The sequence below is a fragment of the Anser anser genome (genome assembly GCF_964211835.1).
Source record: "Anser anser genome assembly, chromosome: 16".
Classification (NCBI taxonomy): domain Eukaryota; kingdom Metazoa; phylum Chordata; class Aves; order Anseriformes; family Anatidae; genus Anser; species Anser anser.
The window spans coordinates 10,324,872-10,345,386 of NC_139737.1; the positions used below are offsets into that span (position 1 = coordinate 10,324,872).

The following is a 20,515-nucleotide window of genomic DNA, read 5'->3' on the forward strand; positions in this document are numbered from 1 at the left end:
TCTAATTTCAAAGCATGCCCATGTGCAGAGGCATGTGCAGGTGGTTTGTGCTTTTTGTTTTGAGCTGTACTGGTATCAAACTCGCATGGAAACAATGCATATTCCTCTTCCAAAGCGCACATTTCTGTAGGCGCTCAGCCTGCTAGGACCTCCGCTGGCTGGTTTGCAGAGCGCTGTGGTGATCCCTGCCGAGCCACGCTGCCCCTCTCGGCTTGGGAACGTATGCCAACTGTGGCTGAAGCAATATGAGTTTCATTGCCTCCAACTCAAAAATGATCTTTATGGCTTGGAAAGCTGCAGGATTTCCCAGGAGCTTTGGTTCTCAGTACAACCTGGCAGCCATGGAAGTGCGAATACTGAGCAGGAGTTACAAGGGTTGAGTACACAGGGATTAGACAAATGTAAAATGCGCTAATGTATGCGGTGTTTGCAATGAGCATGGGCTGGTGGCATACCTCTGGAATACAACCTGTGCAGCTGCAATAGCAGTTACCCCTGTTACCTCTCAGTGATTAAGGTCAAACTCTCGGTGTGCGAGAACCCAAATCCACCACCTGTGCATGCACAGCAGGCACCTGCAGCTAAGGCTGTTCAGATGTCCTCCCAAATAGAGTTACCTATTCGCTTCATGGCATTAATGACTTCTGGAGAAATAGCTGTTCTGCTTCTCTTTGAAGAGGGAAGCAAGGGGGTCCCCTGAGGTCACCCCTTCTGTTGAATCTGAAAGGTGTAAGAACATACACGATGACCCCTAGTTCATCACATCCGTGACACTAAATTCCCCCAAAGTTGTTACTTCTTTACCGTGATTTCATCCTTCTACCTTTGTCAGCTGTTCTACAAAGGAATTCCCTGGTGCTAAGAGCCAGTGAAATATATTCACCAGATATGGAAAGGGATAGTAATGGAGGAACAAAGCCATGAAACCCAGAGAGGACAAGAGCAAATACTCCCACAGTTCCCAGGCTTTCAGCCTGAGAATGAGGCAGAAGAAAGCTTCTTAGCAAGACTGCTGTTTGTTATTTTGCTGCCCCTCCCCTCCCTTTTAAAGGAAATAAAGAATAAATTTAGAATCACAAATCAGAACTCTAACCACTGGCGAAAGTAGGTGCTTGTTTTGTTTTGGAGCACGCTGTTATAATGCAGCTATTGTAAGGAATGTCAGGCAGAGCCAACAGCCAGAACAAGGCACAGGTCAGCTCAGACCAAACTGTGACAGCTGTCTGTTATGTTGTCTCATGCTTTGATGGAAAGCCACAGATGCTGTAGTGACAAGTGTTGTATAGGGTAGCAGGCTGGCTAGTACTACTTACTGACAAGCCTTTGTTTTGAACCAAATAAAAGAAAAATAAAAATCGGTGAAGACAGTGCCACTCCCTGTTGCTGAGCCTTGTTTCCTGACCTTGGTAATGAAAAATAACAGGAGTTTGCTCCAGGGAAAAGCAATCTCCAAGAGCGATAAGAGACAATTACTGTGACAGGCAGGGGCTGGATTGATGTTGAAGTGAACCACGAGATGAATGTCACCACCCCAATCGATCCAGATTAGAGACTTACTATGAAGCAGCCCTGTTGTGATTACAGGCTATCATAATAAAAAGTTGCTTTCGCTCCAGTTGATCTAAGCCTCATCAGTTTTTCTCCTCTAGTTCCATTTAAAAACAGAGAGCCGCATCCTACAGCACCGTAAGCCAGGCTCTGGCCTGACGTTCCCTGCCCAAGGTACTTTCTGTACACAGAAATGTGAAAACGAGAGCAACCATCTGTTCTCTCGCTCCAGGACTTCATGCTTTGCTCTCAGCAAGGTGTGGGGTAACAGCAGCTCCCAAGGGGTAAGGCTGGAAGGTGAGGCACTCAGAGATGCTGTTTGGAACAAACGCCTGCCCTGGGATACCTCACAGTTTACTGCTGACCAATTCTGTAGCAAACTGCTAGCCCTGAAGCGCTGGCTCAGCCGCACAAGACAACAGAAGGAATGGCTTGTGCTGTACCATCCTGCACCACACACTCCTGAGTATCTAACCCAACCCCGTTTAGGGTCCTTCTTCTTCTTCCCTCCCACTCGCCAAGTCCCAGTCCAGCACTGAGGGACAGCTTCACCTTACACGCACTTAACCAAGCAAATTTTTAGCCATCGAAATTTCTGGTTTTTAGGAGCAGCCATGCCTTTAGGCACTTAAGGACCTTAAAAACCTTTAAGCATGCTGAAATGCTGGACTTGTTATTGAAAGAGGGGAGATCAGCGTCTACTTGGCAAGTCCGAGCCCTTCTGAACACCTCTGAGATGGAGCCTCATGACACTGAGTGAGCTGTGGGTACCACACAACCTCCTCCTCCCTCCCAAGCCTCCTGTTCAAGAGGCTCCCAGGGATCAGATTTATAACCCTACAGTTTCTGAAGTCTTTTTTACTCCTATGGGTTTTGCTCAAAAGGCTCAACTATGAAAACCAAAATGTACGTGTCAGTCCTGTGACCGCAGTTTGCAGCCTTCTCTTCTTGTCAAGGCATGGGGAAGAACTCTCCATGCAGAATAAAGGCCTTGGAAACAAAGCTTGGCAGAGGACATAGGACAGAGCACACAACCTAAGCCTGTCTGTCACAGGTTGCCAAAGAAATCAAGATCAAGGGCTAAGACTACCTAATGACAGTCTTGTGGTCCTCTAAGAAATTAATTGCTGAGTCTTGCTGTGCTTCTGGATGGAAAAATATCCTTACCACACAGCTGCAGTTTCCGTGTTCTTGCTAATGAGAAGAAGGGGATGGTGTAAGAGGTGCTCCTTCAAGCAAGGGAAAAACTTCATTTCTTCATTTCTGCTGTGAAATAAATAAGGGACTTTCCCATCCGAGAATGGCAAACAGAAAACCTTAGAGCTCGTGACAATACCGGGTTTTGTGACATTCACATCAAGATCAAAGCCAAATCCACCCAAGCTGGTTCCGCAATATTCCTATCCATACCCCTAAAGGATTTCCTAAAGCATGGCCTCACTGTTCACAGAGAAGGTTTTGTCTGAGACCCCTAATACTGAATTTAAGGTTTTAAGCAGGAGCAAAACCCACAGGAACTTTTATTCTCAGATAAAGCACATTCATGACAAACAAGTTTCCTTTTCTCCCCGTCACGCTGACTTCCTAATGTGCCCAGGTGACACTTACTACCATTACCTTTTATTTTCCATTTTACGCGCTTTCCTCTGCGAGATTAAACGGAGAGGAAACAGCCTGCTTTAAATGCCTCAGCGAAACAAAGAGTTCCACGCAGGCCCTAAATAATGCAGGCGAACAATCGCTGTGTCAGCACACAGCTGTCTATCACTGCGGCGCAGGCAGGCAGCAGGAGCGGAGGCTGCAGACTGCAGAGAGCCGCGTGCTGCAGGCCACGGCCGTACGCGCAGAGGGCAGCTGCCACTGCCAAAGCAGATTATTTCTATTTCCACATGACTTCAACATCGAACCGTATCGATGAGCAAAGCGTCAACCTCCACCCACTCCTTGGAAGCTCACGATGCATTTTTCTGCCTTGTCCTTCTCTGTACAACGAACTGCTTTCAGCTCCGCTTTTCTTCGCCCCTCTCCACCATCCTACCCCTTTTCTCTCTTCTGGATTTTCCTGATTTCACTCCTCTGTCTGCAGCATAGGGACACACGAGTATTTTCACAGGGACATCTCCGTTGTCAGGAGCCCATGGGCTGTGGAACTGCACCAGCAGACAAAGCACCTCCCATTTCCACCTTCTGAGAAAGAGCAGCAAAAAAAAAAAAAAAAAAAGATGATGAAGTCTTGCTAAAGAGCTCTCACCTAACAGCACAGACCAACTGACAACCTAGAAAGCTTTTCTTGAAGAATAACGCTGTCCATGCCCCTGCTTTCGCTGCCTGCTGTCTCAGCCCTTTCCTAACAGCACCTCATCTCTCCTGTGACCCAAATCCTTTTTAGCTGCAGTGGAGTTATCCAAATAAAGCTACTTTGCAATCAGAACTGCATGTAACTAGGTTTGAGGGTGTGTTTGAATGTTGCAGGCACTTCTTGGCACAGAACCACTTTCTATAGTTGAGAGCTGCTTCACACGTACTGTTTACATCACAAGGTAATGTCACTCCACTGCAAGCCTCCTAGAACACTTCTATTTTTGTTGACCAAATGCAATTTCTTTCCATCCCATGTTCTCTGAGCCAAGCATTAGAGAAGAGCAACAGAAAGGATTCCTGGCCACAAACACACACAGCAGCAAAATTGAACTAAGAAGAAACTCTCCCACTGAACAAACAAAAATTACCTGGCATCGTTTCACTTGTCTCTCAACTTTCAAATCATGACAATGAATGGGAAAAAAAATACATTCCTATATTCAATCCTTTACTACTTCCATTCTCCTAAAGACTGAAATGGTAATGCCAGGATACAGCAAAGCTGGAGCAATGGTGCACGGTGCTGAGCCAAGCTGTGACCTAGAATGATACTCACTGAGTCTACCAAGTAGATTTTAAATCGTTGCTTGTTTCCATCATCTGAAAATCCTCAGTGCCATTCAGAACCAGCACAATCCTGCTGGCTTTGGGTACAGTTCACACACTTGGATATAAGCCTAACAGGCTTTGTGGGCATAGCATCATATTCTCAATTAGTTCTGCATGGATTTCTCTGTCACAGTCAACTATTTTGAGCCACAACCTATTTAGCTGCATTTTCTCCAGCACTGAGTCACGATCCGTTACGCCTGTCACTGATGCAGTCACGTTGCGTGCGACCTCTCGGCGCTGCAGCTCTCCCCGGTCCCATTGCTCTGTGGAACATCACAGGAGTCAGGAAGAGGTTTCAGAATAGAGCTGACGTTTACATCAAGGATATGCCTATTTGTTGCTTGGACATCGTTTTCCACAGATTAAATGTATTAAATTGCATGATGGAGGGAATGCATGATCTAAAACTGCAAAATGAATCTAGACTGGACATGGAAAAAGGCTTCAGAGATGAGACAGAAAAAAAAATCATTTACATTTACTTTTATTCCAAGCTTTTCTTTATTCAGCCATACACCACTAGGGAGGCATGCCGCACAACTGGAGGTCTCCTACCACTGGGTACACCTTCAGGAGAAGCCTGACCAAGAAAGGGCATTCTTATGAGTACTCCTTTCCCTCAATATTCAACTCCCCCAAAAAGCTAGTAAAGCTCTTCATACTGCTTATTTTTTGTGCCATGTTACAGTTCCAAAGCTTTACAGAAAACGTTGCTCAGATTGTTACAAAGCACATGGCATTGCCTGTTTTGTGACAGCCAGAAGGCAGATTAAAAAAAATCTTTCAGATTAAATGTTACTACATAGTTGCCTGAAATTTCAGGGATTGCACTCCATCCTGGCGGTCATTTGTGTTTCTCATTTTCCCACTAGCCACCTCTATATTCTCATTGTATACTTAAGGCACTGAGGTCCCCATCTCACGTTCAAATGAATTAGTAATTTTCTGCTAAATACCCGGGTAAAACTACCCTGCAGAAAACGCAGTGCTTGCTCCCCAAGAAAAAAGAAAAAGCTAACTACTAACACATCGAGTGGCGCTTTCAAGTGACCTTCTTTCCTTCCAGGAGTTCAGGCACATCAGACACACACCTGCTTCAGTAAGTTAGGCGTGTGCTTTTTTCCAGGTAAACACTATTACAGTGACTGACCAACTCCTTTTAACAATGGTTAATTATGAGTTCAGAGCCACAACAGCCTTTATTGCTAGTACCAATTACCTTTGTCTTAAGCTTTGACAAAATACTTAAAAGAGAGGAAGACAACGTAAAGGGAGAAAGCACGCATTTAGCAGAGGTAAGGGGTGCTTTTTACTAATCTGCACCCCAGGAGGTGAGATGAAGCTATGAAAAGACATAGGAAACAGGTTTGAGTGAGCAGAGATAAATATGGGCTGATCAAAGGCAAAGAGCTGGAAAAGGCTGATGGCAGAGAAGCTGCAGGGATGGGCTTTAAGCTACAGTGGAAAAATGGGTATTATTTTACTAACAAAAGTGGCTGCATATTTGTGTTCAGAACTAAAGGCTGATTTTCCAAGGCATTTAATATATCACAGCAGCCCCTAGAGTTTTTCAGTTAAAGTGCACCACACACATAACTGGGTCTTGCTCACGTTGTCACAAATTGCCGTGCATCAAAACAGAAAACCGGATTCGATTCTTGTGGCTGCTCCATGACCTAAGTTTCAGCGCACACACAAAAATAAAGGGCAAACCAGGAATACCATTTAGCACCAGTGAAGCATTTTGGACTAGATGATCTTCAGAGGTCCCTTCTAACCTCAGCCATTCTGTGATTTACAGAACAAGTCTGCTTTGAAAACGACACTGAGGAAGAATCAAAACCCCAGTTTCAAATATGTTTGTGGTCTGAACTGTTCAGATGGATTTTACAAAAGACCCAAGCCTACCTGTTCACCTGATCTCACCTCCCACGATGCAAACAGTTGAATGAGTCCCAGGTAAGTGAAGAGTGAAATGAATCCTAACCCACTGAAACTTCCCACTGTGTTCTAGTTTAGACTCCCTGCTTTAGTGGCCCCATCAGAGGAGAACCTCTAAGGCACCAAGACCACTAGCATCATCTGCATCAGTCAGGCTAAATGCTACTTTTGTGAAAGCAGCGATACAGAGCCCGGAAAACAAGCTAGACTTAATCACGTGCAATGAAAAAAACATCAAACTTATATTAAAACAAGTAAGAAGCCAGTAAGATGCTGCAGAGAAAAATTCCCTATGTAACTCTACAAACATGGAAATATAACTCTGTGGAAGTAGAGAAATACTGTGCTGAACTAACTTCAATGCAAGTACAAAACCAACCAAACAAAAACCAACCAAACCGAACAAAGCAAAACCCAACTCTTTCTCAAGATTATAGTTTTTCTTTTGGAATCCACTATCAAATGTGAACATTTACCTTTAGACTATGTTACTTTCTTTCAAAATTTTAAAACAAATTATCAGTAACTGTTGATAGTTGAAAGAAAGGATCTGACAGTTTGGTAGAAGCAATCAAATCCAGTTATTCACAGCACTGTTTCTTCTTTGGCTGAAAATTTGTAAGAGAGTCCACATTGTTATTTTAATGATAAAAGTCGGGGGGGGGGGGGGGGGGAAGTCAGGTAAAGGTAACAGCAAATATGCAAACAGAAAATCTGCACCTTTGATTTCCAGTTAACTGAAAGAAAGTTAAAAGGCACAAAAAGGAGGCCTGGAGCACAAGGAAACCTTAACTAACAGTTGGCACGTGGTCTCTGGGCACTGAGAAAGACACGTAGGCCAAGACTTTCAAACTCCTTAGGAGTATTACAGTTCATGGGAACTTTCCCATATATTTCAGCGGATTAGGCTTTCACTTTGCTATGACGAGCAACTGTTGGTGTCTAAATAATCAGCTGCACGGCATAACATGCACACATTAGAAATCTTGCATTTGTCAGGCTTTTTTTTTTTAAACCCCATACATTTGAGAATTAGTGCCATAATAACCCCATTCAAATACCGTGTGCTCAGACTGTGACTGATAAATCCACATCTCAACAGCCAGAAAACAAACAAACAAACAAACAAAAAACAACAGCAAAAAAACTGGAAGGCTGGATTGTTCAGGGAAATGAAGAGCAGCAGCAGTATCTTCACAGACTCCAGAAACATCCTCAAAGACACAAACACTGATAAACTTTAAGTGTTTTTCTTTCATTGTTTAAATAAAATTTTGAGAGCAGCCACATTATTTTCATAACAGTCTGTATGACACTGGTCTGAAGTGCACAGAAACATCCACGTAGTGATTGCACAAAACATTGGTGGCACTGAAGATAATTTCAGCAAGCCCTGTTAGTTTAAATAAATAGCATTTCCTGTTATTAGGCCTTGTCAATGTAGCAAAATTACATAAAGATAACCTAAAATAGAAACTTAAATCTAGTGAAATTAATCAGAAGACCTTCTGGGTATATAATCTTTTTTCATGATGAAAGTTGCTTGCAGACTAGCTTAACTCAACTGGGAGCAGGCTTATATTACATCAAAAGAATGTCAGCAAATGGATCTGCATTGTTCAAACACATTGTTAGTTAAACCCAATATGAGTTAATCAGTCCAAATTTCCCAGAGTCAGCTTAAATGCAGTTTAATGCCAAAAAAAGAGCAAACGACAGAAAATACATAACCTCCTGAAATAGCTTCTTTCTGAAAGGTGATTTGTACTTTCTGAGGATGCACAACTCCCACTTGCCACTGAATTCAAGGGAATTCAGCTTTCCTCAGAGGCAGGCCACAATAGCAGAATTAACATCATTGTATTTACTGCAAATACTTCCACTCACTTGGAAAGGAGCTGTTAAGATGGCAAAAAAAAATGTGCCGAGATGCGGCTATATTGCATCATAATCTATATTCAGTAAAATAATCAACTTGGAGTCAAACACTGCAGACAGATCACGTCCACTATCAGATCAACAGACACATCTACAGCCTTGCCTACAGACCTTCTGGACTGTCTCGTTCATCTTTACAACTGTCAAACCAGTTCTGTGCAACTGCGACTTGAATAAGCCTTTATGAAATAATAAAAAGCTTTTCTAGATAAAAACTATGCTAAATGTTTGATTGATATGATGAGTAAACCCATCCCGTATCATACCTATTCATTATATAACAGTAGTGTTTTATTCAGTAGTGGCTTTCCAACCACAACAGAAGTGGCCACAACTTCAGGTGTAATCAAAATTAAGTAGCTTATTGATACACCCGGATAAGCAAGAATAAATATTGCTTCAAGCACACTGCTTTGCAGCTTAGGATAAATGATATGTTTCATTCATTTCCAAGCATAATATTCAGAAAATGGCAGCTTAAGCCAACATGTTTGTAACACCAGAATTTCATTGTTCTTCTGGAAGAAACATAGCAGACAATACTCTTTATTGTAAGGTGCTCAATTTGCAAAATTAAAAAAGTAAAAATAACCCCTCCAAGTCTCGTATTTGACTTGCTTTTTGCATCTAGAATAAAATGACAAAACTTGACTACAGATACTTCATGTAAGGAGAAAGTTAAGACTTGTTATTCAAGAGTTTCCTTTCCAAAGGCAGGCATAAATTTGAAGTCACAATCTGCTTAAGACGTTACATGTCAGGTTCACTCTCTTTGTTGCAGATTGTGCATACACCTAACAAGGATTTGTGGCAAGTTGGTGTATTTAACGTTTAATAACATGAGATGTTCTAGTTTCACAACAGAGCTATATGCTGCTTTAACAAGTGAATATTTTTGGCCAAGCCTATTGCAACAATTAGCAGCACTATCATTATGAGAGATTTCCCCTAAGGCAATACAAGTAGAGCATTAAAAAGAATATGAGATTTGGATCATCCCTGGTATTTTTGACAAAAACAAACCAAGAGGGAAGAAAAAGAATTGACTTAAGATCAGTTAAGCTCCTAAAGAGCAAAGGCCTCTGTCAGTCTTAGAGGATCAGTTCCTCAATTTATCAATAAGAGAAACAAATCCAACTTCTTATTCCTTTGCTGAGAATGCCAACCAGAAACTCCTAAACAACAGCTGACCTTTTCCAATACCATTTTTTTTTTTCTCATGAGGACAAATCTCATTACCACCTGCCAGCCATCAGCTAGTAAAGATTGTTCTCTGCCCCAGCCCATCATCTTGTTCCTTACAGTGGAAATACTGTAACCATTCCTATATTCAACTACCCCAGTACTGAAAGCAAAATTCAAAGTGTTTAAAACTTCTTTTATCTGCTATAGCTGTATTTCTTCGAACTCAAAGGTATATTTGTGAGAGGTAGTCCAGGAGAAAATGGTTTCAAGTACCAAACTCTGTACGTTACATACCAAGCTGACAAACCTATCAGCGCACCAAGAAGCTTTTGACTGAAATCATGGAAATATACGGCAGTGCACACAAACATGAATACCCAGATCATGGTGAGAAAACACAAGGAAACAAAAAGGCTGTTGACCACAACACGCAGCTTTGAGTTCTGGTCTATGGACAAGCCTTCCAGCACTGCCATTTCTTCCACAATCATTAGAGCACAGTACGAGAGCAGAAAACAGTGCCCTGAGATATCAAAACCATTCCAGATCCCATTGTCCTGGTGGCACTCCTGCTTGGTGGCGTACAGCCGGCGAGGCTCATTGTGTTTACCCGAGGTAGAGCACATGCCGGTGAGATTCTCGATATACATGAAGAGTCCGGTGCAGACGTACCAGATGGCAGTGCCCACCAGCAATGCACTAAGACGCCGCAGAGCTGTCAAAATGCTCTTCGTGGGACCGTAGAGGAACTTGCTCTTGGCAAATAGGTAGGTGGTAACTCCAATGAAGGGCAGCAGAAGCCAGAATGTCCATGCCCAAGCCACCTTGACAAAGTACCTGCCAGAGAGAAGACAGAAGAGAAATATGCACATGTGAAATTTCATAAAAGCCAAGACGAGGGAGCTGGGGGTATGTTGTGGTGCTTGAACTAGCAGCTTTAGAGGTCACTGTTCAGAGCTGTCTAAATTAGGCACATGATTCCTGCCCTCCAAGTAAAGCATAGATAAAATCTTAACCCTCTCCCCATTATTTCTCTTGGGTCCAAAACCTGAGTACTTTCTCGAACAGGTACTTCAACTGTTTCCCAGGCAGCATTCCCTTGGACCTAGAGCCTCATTCAGACTCCCAGCTGACTTGCAGTTCAGCTATTGCAATTGCCTTTACCCTACAAACCCATTCAACTTTGCCTTACTCAAAGAACAGCTGCAAAGATATTCTCAGCCTGCCACCCTGACCACAGTAACCCTTTCTCTGACTTTCAGTGTTCCTCTCTTCCTCCATCTCAGATTATCTTTGCTTTCAAATCCCTTCACGACCTCACCCCCTTCATACTAAGATACCCAGGAGAAGGACTGACTCTTCTCCCTCATCAGCCCACAACACTCCTCCTCCATTTTATCTTGTAAAATAAATGAAGTAACAAAACCTCACAGTAGCGTCTGGTCCTTTGCTGTCCCTCCAGTTGATGAGGGCCGTCCTACAGCATACACAAACCCTTCCGCCTCAAAACTCACTCCCTACCTTGCCAACTTTTTCTGTGATGTCTGTAAATCTTGAAAACGAGCTGACAATGTGCTGCTATCCTGTTTAACAAGATATTGCCTAACTAGTCCTGACAGTATTGCATAACTAGTCCCCTTTTCAAATCTTACAATGGGGCAGGTTCAAGCGAATTTACGACCACGTTAAGGAGACCACGGCCTCTGACCTTTGTCCCAGCAGCACCTTCCGATGCAGCTTGCTTCCTGTCGGCTCTCTTTACCCACAACTTTGAAAAGCATAGACAGAATCCTGGTCTGTGACCAAGCAATAGCCAGACACAGTCATAATTTAATCATCACCTACATCAGCACCTAAGACAAGAACAAGCAGGAACAAAGTTCCGTGTTTTCATTAAGGTCCTAACAAAAACTGTCAGGGACTGCCCAGGGCTTTAAGGAGCGCCTCCATCGCTCTCCACGGTACAGCAGAAGGGGCACCTGTGCAGCAACTACAGCTGAAAATAAAATTCTCATTTGGCTGAGACACTTAAAAGCAAGAAGGCTGCTAACATGACTACTGTCAGCAAACCAGCACACAAGTAATCTGCGGGGAAAAAAATCGCTTCAGTACTGACAAAGCTCCCCTATTTCAGAAGGGCAGGACACCGCAGTACGGTTTCGCTGTAAGATCAATTCCCCTCTCTGAGCGTTCTGCCAATTGCTCTCTTCAGTCACGCTGGAAGAACTTCCTCTACCACATGTCGCCAAGTGAACAATTCAAATCAATAAAGTAAAAAAACCCCAAGTCACCAGGGAAAATAGAAAATTTAGCTTTATCTTCTGGTCTATAGCAGGTAGGGCACAGGGGCACTCGCACAGCTCAACCCCTTCAAAGCGTTCAAGAAACGCTGAGCCTGCCGAGCCATTGCCTAAGGAGCAGAAAACAGGAGTAATAACTCTGCTTTTACAAACAAGCTAAAAGACTTACGCTCGGGAGTGGAAAACAAGAGCAATAACGCTGCTTTTATAAAGATGCTAAAAGACTTATGCTTGCAAGACTTCAGCTTGCTTTTGGATCAATTCGCTGCCAGCTCTGAAAATCTGAAAAATTATCTGGGAGCTGAAGAAGGGGGAAGATTCCTCCTCCTCCTCCTCCTCCTCCTCCTCCTCCTCCTCCTCCTCCTCCTCCTCTTCCCACCACGAGCAGCAGCCGGCCGAGGACGCCGGGCAGCCCCCGGGCAGCCCCGCCAGCCCAAGCCCGGGGGACTCCCGCAGCCCCCCTCACCTCCTCGCCCCCCGAGGGTCCCCCCCAGCCCTCCTCACACGTTGAGCAGGTTGCGCTTGTTCTGCATGGGCGTCTCCGGCACCAGGTCGCCGTCCTTCAGGGCGGACCCGAGGAGGACGAGGCCGAGCAGCACCCAGGGCAGCCGGCGGCGGACGGCCCCGGCCGCCAGCCCGGCGCGCAGCGAGCGGCAGCACCGCTCCAGCCGCTCCATCGCTCCGCGGCCGCCCCCGGCCGCCTCCCTCACGGCCTCCGGAACGAGTCGAGCCCGGCTCCGCCCAGCCGCCACCACACGGCCACCGCCGACCTTCTCGGGCGCCCCCGGGCGGCGCCCGCCGGGCCCCGGGCCCTGCGGTGGCGGTGAGGGGAGGAAGGAGCGCGGCCGCTGTGGGCATGCGCGCCCCCCGCCCCGCCGCCATGTTGTGGCGCTGCCCCCAGGGCGCCTCGTTATGCGGGGGGAACGGGGTCGTGCCGTCCTGCTTCGTCCCGTGGGAGGGTTCCTGGGCTTTAGGGGTGCTCCTGCCCCTGACAGACAGCTCAGGGGTGGACAGGGCTGCGGCCAGCCCGTGGTGGGACCGGGATTAATCCCCTCGAGGTTCCCTCATAAAGCTCTGAGGGCTGTTTGGCAGCGCTAGCTGATGTGTTTGGTGAAGGAGCTGAGTGATCCTAGCAGTGGGAGAAAGCTCTCTGCAGGGCTGCCAACACATTATAAATTGGGTGGACAAAAAGCACTGATTTCTAACCAAAAGTCACATCTGGCTTTAAAGAAGCTCCCATGCTGGGCGTGCAGCTGAGTGGCACGAGCAGCCCCACCTCTCACTGCAAACAAGCACAGAAAACCTGGGACTTGGGGGCATAGCATGACCCGTTCAGTTCAATGGCACTTTGAAATGCGAAGTGGAGTACAAGCTCCAAATCCATCATGTATAATGGGAGAAATGCTGCTTAAACAGCAAGATCCTCAATGTATGTCAATATATATTCAGAAGCATTGTTATCCCACCGGAATGTATCAAAACAAGAACAAAAATTACTTTTTGCGTCCATTACCAAATGGGTAGGTTGCTTCCAGACCAGAACATCAAAACAGGGCATCAAGGGGTTATACTATGCACCATAAATGAACATCCATTCCTTGCAGAGTAACATGCCCAGCTTCCCTTAGAGAGCATCTTTCCATAGTATGCAAGAGAGAAATTGGGAACTTTCTCATACGTCCTAACACGTAATTTTTGAACTTTTTTTTCTGTGCCTGAAGAGTCTTTCTTGTAAGACTCCTGCACTGTTCATACTGCTGACAGCAACAGTGTTCAGACACTAGTAGTCTGTCACTATGGTGTTTAAGACCTGCTTCATCTATCGAGCTGCTGCTGCTGTCATTTCAACTTATGCTTTGAAAAATAAAACACCATCAGCAAGCAGAGAAATTGCTAAATGAACAAAGAGCCTTTATTCATCTGAACAGCCTTAGTAATAAAAAATGTGAGGTGAAAAGAAAGCAGACCCTATCTGAGACAGGATGGGAAAGTGTTTCTTGCCAGAGTGCATTTCAAAGCCTTTTTGCAGTCATCGTCAGAAAATCTATGACAACATCTGGGCTGAAAGAGCAGAAGGACACATCAAAGTCGACTGACGCACAAGCAACTCCAGTAGATATGGACAGTTTCAGCTAAGAAGGTTATCCAGGGTAAATGGCATTTGGCAATTTATTGTATGTTGTTTTTAACAAGACTGACACGGCCACGTCTAGCACTTCTAGCCACAGCATTGTACCCCTGAATTAGAAAAGACAGACAGCTGTGTTCACTCAAATGAGTGAGGATAACAGGGTCTGGGAGCAGGTTTCACAGAGTCCAGCATTGTCTGCCTAAATCCCCTCCTGTGGGAGTCCAGCTGCCTTTGAAACTTTTCCTTCTTTGCTTCACAGGTTTGGGTCTCTGATCTCCAGATTGTTTTCAATGCCTGTGAGCTGGAGATGGCAAGTTGCTTGGATGGTTGTTAATGAAGCATACTGTGGTGTCTACCACATTGCAGGAGGATTTCGTAAGCTTGGCACCTGTTCCAGATGAATGGAATTGATGGCATGGGCTGGAAATTTGTCTGTCTTCAGCCCAGCTTGAAATGTCTGAGGATTATCTCTATAAATCATGAATTCTAGCAAGTGCACTGAGCAAAGCTCAACTGGGTTCCAGGTGTCCTGCAGATTTAGACTGAATCTGTACTTTCATACCACGTATATGCTGCCACATGCACCAGCCAAGGCCAACAGTCCTTTTGAGGAACCAATTGTAGTTCCCTCATTAAAAATAAAAGATATTAAAAAAAAAGCAGGATTTAGATATTTTAAAACTGCAGAAAATGCTTTTACTCATAACCAGGAAATGGGGTTTATTCTAGGGCAATTGTAGAAGGTTCCCAAAATGTTCTCACAGAGAGCAAATTGGTATTTGACAGCTATAAACAATAGCAAACTGAATTAATTGGTCAGGTATAACAGATCTGTCTGTCCCTCGCTTTTTCTTACTTTTTTTTCTTAAGCTCACCAAGTCACTGCCTGATTCAAGCTGAATACTTCCAGACTATTTGGTGAAGACAATGTGTTTTTTTTTATCCCCTCTGTTTGAAGAAAATGTTTAATTTGAACCAAGGCCCCAAACAAATTCTTTCATTGACAAATTAAATTTAGCCTCTAAAATAAGCAAGAATTGATTCATTTGCAGATGTAGAACTGCATACACAGCTGAAGAGTGGTTGGTGAGCATTGCCCCTGCACGCCCAGTTGCCCAAAGCCTTGGGCACTTATTTGGACATGCAATGTGGAAATCACAGCATCCTGAGCAGAGGTCTGAAATGAGATCCAACATGCCTTGAGAGTGTCCTTACTCCAGAGCCGTGGCAGATTTGAAAGAATCTTTCATGGTCGTAAAGTTCCATGTTTTATCAGGTGTTCCATTATTCATTTGAGCAAGAACAATGACACTGAGTTGTTCTTAATTATTTAAAATAATTACATTACTTAGAAAATTAACTCATTTAGTTCTAGCAATTGTATTAATCATCCATTTCACTTTGATTGCAAGGAAACTTGCCTTTCTCATGCAAGGCTATGGCATGGATACCTTCTGCAGAATTGAGAATCATTGTCTGGAAAGTCACCTAACCTCAGCATGCAGTTAGTGGAGAGAGACCCTGACCCTTTGCAGCTCTTGCCAGACAAGAGTGACATTTTGCTCAGTCATAGTATGGTTTCTGGGTCCACTTCTCTGTTGCAACCACAGAAAGATGCTTAGAGAATAAAAAAATGCATATATATATTAAACAAAACACAAGAAAGGTTGATTCTTCTCTGACCTGAGTTTGAGCTAAGGTGAGCTCTCGCCAGCTGATCTACCCTTAGGGAAGGTGTGCTCCAGGGAGTGCTCCCCAGGCATCTGGACCAGGGGTCATGCTGGAGCTCAGCACAGCCACTCGCCTGCCCGCACAGCTCAGTCTCTTTGCCACGGATGTGGTAGCACACAGGCACAGCTTGCACCTCATCCTCATTTGGAATTAGGAGACAAGGGCAACAGGTGCCCCTCAAAGCACGCTGCCTGTGGTTGCACACTTGATGGGTCTGAGTTACCTCAGTAAGGCACCTGTCTGGACCTGGGAGAACCCCTGTCTTCCCAGCTTGCCCTCCTGTCTCAGAGCAATACCTACAACCTGTTGGCATCTGCTTGTCCATCATTATCTGCCTGCTTTTCACCGTGGGGATCATCTACCGCAGCTCTCTCCATCCACAAGGTGCTTTCCAGATGGAAACCATTTAGAAACCATGGGCTCTCAGTGGCTGTGCCACCCCTCCTTTCCAAGCCTTGCTTGCTCTGTTTTTCGTGGTGAATGCTGCTCACATCTCCATGACTGATTGTGTTTGAGTTTGATTGTGAAGTGTGCTGGGATGTTTGCACGAGAGGTGCTACATAAGCATTATCTGTGCTGTATTTTCTTTGCCTAATAGGAGCTTAAGCTTGAAGTTGAAGATAGTTTTGGCCCTTTGCTGAGACACCATCCTTCAACCTCAGTGCTCTCAGCTCTGCAGCCTTCTCTATTCACTGTCAGCTTAAAAAAGTATGCTTTGTTCCCTTCTGTGTCAGTGATGCCTTTGAAATGCAGCCAGGGCAGAGTTACCGCAGCCTTCCCATCACACTGACCTGGATCCTCACTGCCCGTCTCCGGTGATGAGGGATGCTCCTCGTACCAGCCCGCCTCATCATTGCTCTGCAGAACCAAGGGCTTCTCACCTCTGTGAGTGGGTGCTGTATTATTTGCAGCAGAAAAGCCAAATCAAGAGACAGAATAGAGAAAATGGTAATTCACAACCTGTGCGGCTGCTCAAACAAATGGGAAAGACCTTTCCCCATCCTCAAACCCACAAAACGTTGGAAAAAGTTATGGAAATTAGCCCCAGGTAATTTGTATAGACTGGACCCAGCATTAAAACCTCTGCAGGTCACACATTTCCCCTCAAACTCTTTTCAGATGAATAGAAAGGGTATGATCTTAGCTGAAGGGAATTTTCAGCATAGCTGGTGGTTATATCCAAAGATCAAAATATTTTGGGATACAGGGAAAAGCCTAATAAAGAACCAATTCAGTTTTCTGTGGAGTTTTCTTTACTAACACTACAAATTAAGACCTACTGCTACAAAATATTTATGTTCCTTGCTCTGCATGGCCAGATTTCAGCAGAGCAGACTAATGACAGGTCTGAATTTGTGGAAGAGGATGGTCTGGTGATCAGGGCCCCGAGCAAGGATTCGGAGGGTCTGGTTTTAATTTGTGGCTCTGACAAACTCCCTCTACAGCCATAGGCAGGTTCCTTAACCTCTGTATTCCCATATTCCGGGTGGGAAATGGGAGCAGTTATGTTTTCCTGCTTCCTCAGAGATAATGTGAGATTGCAGAGAGGTACAATAACGATCTGAAGAGCTTAAAAGTAACCAGAGCTCACAAAGCTGTGAAATATTTATTCTTGCTACAGAGAGAATAAAACAGCTCATTAGCAGATGAAATGGGGATGAGATTACACCTAAAAATGTGTGATTCATGCAAGTATACGTGCACTTGTACATAAAATGGTCGTAATTAGTCATGTTTCTGTAATTACCTGACCTAGTGCAGCTGCGGTGGCTGTGTGTACCACTCCTTGCTGAAATAGCTGGCCCGGTTTGCATTCGCCTTTTTGCACTGCAGATGATACGTGCCTTTTGTGTTTGCTGAAGAAAATCTTCACTCCCAAACACCTGCATACATGAATTAAGTTGGTTCTGTGTTGTCTTTTCTTGGTAGCTGATGTGCAATTTTTTTTTCCCCTGAACATTTAATGGATGGGATTCTCAAAGAAGCACGGCTACTGGTAAGCAACTCCCGTCCAGTTAGATTAATTTTTCTGGTAGTCCTGTGCTAGAAGTGTTATCTATTTCTTTCATTTATTTGCTTTCTGTAGTGGTTATCAGTCACAGGTTAAACTTCATGCAAAACTCACAACAACAACGTCCATGAAGTCTTTTCTGGGTGGCCCTTGAGCTGCTGTATAAAAATACAACCTGTTTTTTTCCCCCCGAGAAAACACAGCTTGTTGTAACTGCTCAAATACGGGAAGAAAATGATCTACACTTATTAATTCAAATTCAGAAATATGAACTTCTCAGACTTTACTAGTGCATTTTTAGCTCATGTGTTTACATTCAGGTGTAGAACCTGGAGCTGCCTTTCTGTTGATCAGCTGCAGGGACCACAGTTAGCAGTTCCAGCTTCCTGGCTGGATAACTGGCACAACAAACCACATAACATGAGCTGCAGCTGCTTTAGTCAAATATATAATTACAAATATTAAATGCAAAGCTAAAAAAATAAATATGCATACATAATATTTAATCTATGCTTTACTGGCTTAGTTAATTATATAAGTGTCAGCTAGAAATGTGATGCAATTTGCCCTGAAAATAATCCCTATTGAAGTGCTCTGTAGATAAAAATAATAATTACAGAAAACATCAAAGCATATGTTGACTGGCCAGTGGACTCAGGATTGTCCTAGTCTTAATTTAGCTGTAGTTAAGTTTAAATTTACACAAATCATTAGCAAAAATACATGTTTGGTTTCTTACCGATCTATTCCCTGGGCTCAGCGAGCTGAACACCTCCTGCTGCCCTCGTCTCTTCCACCACAGCCTGTCCCACATCTCAGCCTGCATCAGAAGAGGAAAGGAGGATGCCCAAGGCTGTGGAGTTCCAGTGTGATAACCAGCCACAGGTGGTATCAGAAGGACAGCGGGGTGACAGCAAGCAGCGTGAGGCACTGAGCCATCCTCAGGACCGGGATGATGCTGAAGCCAGAACTATACAGGTGCCTGGGCTCTGAGCTCTGCTTCATCACAATTTTTCCAAGCCAGGCTCTTTCCTTCAGCATCTGTAGGAGCTTGGAAGCGCTTGTTTGGCTGTGACATGCAACTCAGCTTGCCTTGCTGCATGGAGGTGAGTGAGATCCTTGCACCTTCCCCGTGGCATCCAGTGAGCTCTTACTGCCAGGCACCAGCTGGTGGCAGGGCACTCGCTGACCCGCTAATGTCTGGCCCAGCTTCCTGACATCAAGAGGAACAAGCCAGCTGCTCTCACTAAGGAATTGAATCCCAGTCCACCAGGAGCAGAGCATCCTCAAAATACTGGGGTCCTGTCTGCTCCTCACCAAGGTGGGGTGAAGGCAGGGGTGTCAGCCCAACTCAAACCCCACTGACAGTGTCCACGAGCAGCAGGGAGGCAGCTCTGGGTTCACGGATGGCCATCAAACTGCAGCCACGTGGAGATCCTACGGACAGCCTAGAGCTGCAGAGGGGTGATGAGTATGCTCCTGCCGCCTGTTCTTACAATAAAGAACTCTCCAGTGCATTTCTCTTCTAAGTTCTGTAAGAAATAAAATTAAAGCCAAATCCTAGTGCTTTAAATCTGAGCATTTAGCAGCTTTAGTTAAAGCAGTCGGGTTCTTTCCAGAAGTGTTTGTTTGTCCAGTTCAAACAAGCTACTTTTCTTAAATACAAGCCTGCCACAGATGTGTGACTCAACCCAATCCCTGTTGACATGATTCAGAGGCTAGGAAAAAATACACAAGAAGCATATCCTGCCACTTTTAGGGCTTTTTTTTTTTTTTTAGGGCTGTTTCTTTAACATAGGCTCCAAACAATCAGAAAACCCTTCTTCCCCCAGTGTGCAGCAGGACGTGGGCAGAGGATGGGGGATGCCAGCACTGAGCAGCACAGGGCCCATCCTGCAGCAGCATCCCCGCTCCCCCAGGGACGTCAGCATTGCTGGGGCTTTGAACGCCACTTCAAAGCTGTACCCAGAGCAAGGCTTCTGTAAACTCGGGGAAACAGGTAAATATTTGTCAGGGTCAATTAAGCCTCCTCATCCCCTCAACAGTCATCTGCGTGGGCTGGCAGGCATAGAGCCCCGGGGGCTTACCGAACCTCCCCAGGAGGCAGACAGACACCCAGCACTGCAGCAAAGAGGCCAGGAGGTTTTCCCCTCACCACAAGCCATGAACTCACACAGACATCTCCTTCAGTCGCTGGCTGGTAGGCAGAGGAAGGCCCTGCCCTCATTCATCAAAGAGGAGAGAGGAGCAGAGCTGGTGTGGTTTATAACCCCTCCTCGCACCCCAGTTACTCCAGATTGGCGTCAGCTGCTCGCGGAGGCTGAGCACACACCTCCTCAGTGTCCCACCTGCTCCTGCAGGTTTTAGCGAAGGACATTGCGAGCTGTTGGTGCCAGAAGGTGTAACTTCAGATAACGCTTCCAGGAATTTATGAAGTTCCATTTTCTGTTGTCCACTGACCCATGCAGGGGTCCAGAGGTGTGGGATGTGGAAGCAGAGCTGTGCTGCAGACACCCCGCCGTCGGCTGAGACACCAAACCCTACCAGTGCTCCCAACCTTTCCCTCACTTATCAGCACAGCACAAAAATGCCATCTTAAATAAGAAAAAAGGCAAGGGAAAAGCTAAAACCAGCCAAGCACCAGATGAGACAGATGCAGAAGGAGGCAGCAAGGCTCCTTCCCTCCGTCCCAAACCCCAGCTGCTGGTGTCTGATCCCCCCTGCTCCACCATGGCCCTGGGGCAATGCCACCCTCCC

General features: G+C 45.2%; 1 protein-coding gene across 4 annotated transcripts; it reads right to left on the reverse strand.

Moving 5' to 3' along the window:
• Positions 1-4,989: 4,989 nt before the first annotated feature.
• On the reverse strand, positions 4,990-20,011 carry FITM2 (fat storage inducing transmembrane protein 2). 4 transcript variants are annotated; one of them, XM_083802237.1, is made up of 5 exons: positions 19,932-20,011; positions 18,498-19,290; positions 17,500-17,630; positions 12,352-16,643; positions 4,990-10,422 (listed from the first exon to the last, which is right to left on the reverse strand). In XM_083802237.1, the coding sequence occupies exons 4-5, from the start codon at positions 12,765-12,767 to the stop codon at positions 9,780-9,782; spliced, it is 1,059 nt and encodes a 352-aa protein (XP_083658363.1). In that variant the 5' UTR covers positions 12,768-16,643; positions 17,500-17,630; positions 18,498-19,290; positions 19,932-20,011; the 3' UTR covers positions 4,990-9,779. The 4 variants fall into 4 exon arrangements, with proteins under 4 accessions (XP_083658363.1, XP_083658361.1, XP_083658362.1 ...); XM_083802235.1 differs by having other exon boundaries at positions 17,495-17,630; XM_083802236.1 differs by having other exon boundaries at positions 17,495-17,630; positions 19,846-19,990.
• Positions 20,012-20,515: the final 504 nt, after the last annotated feature.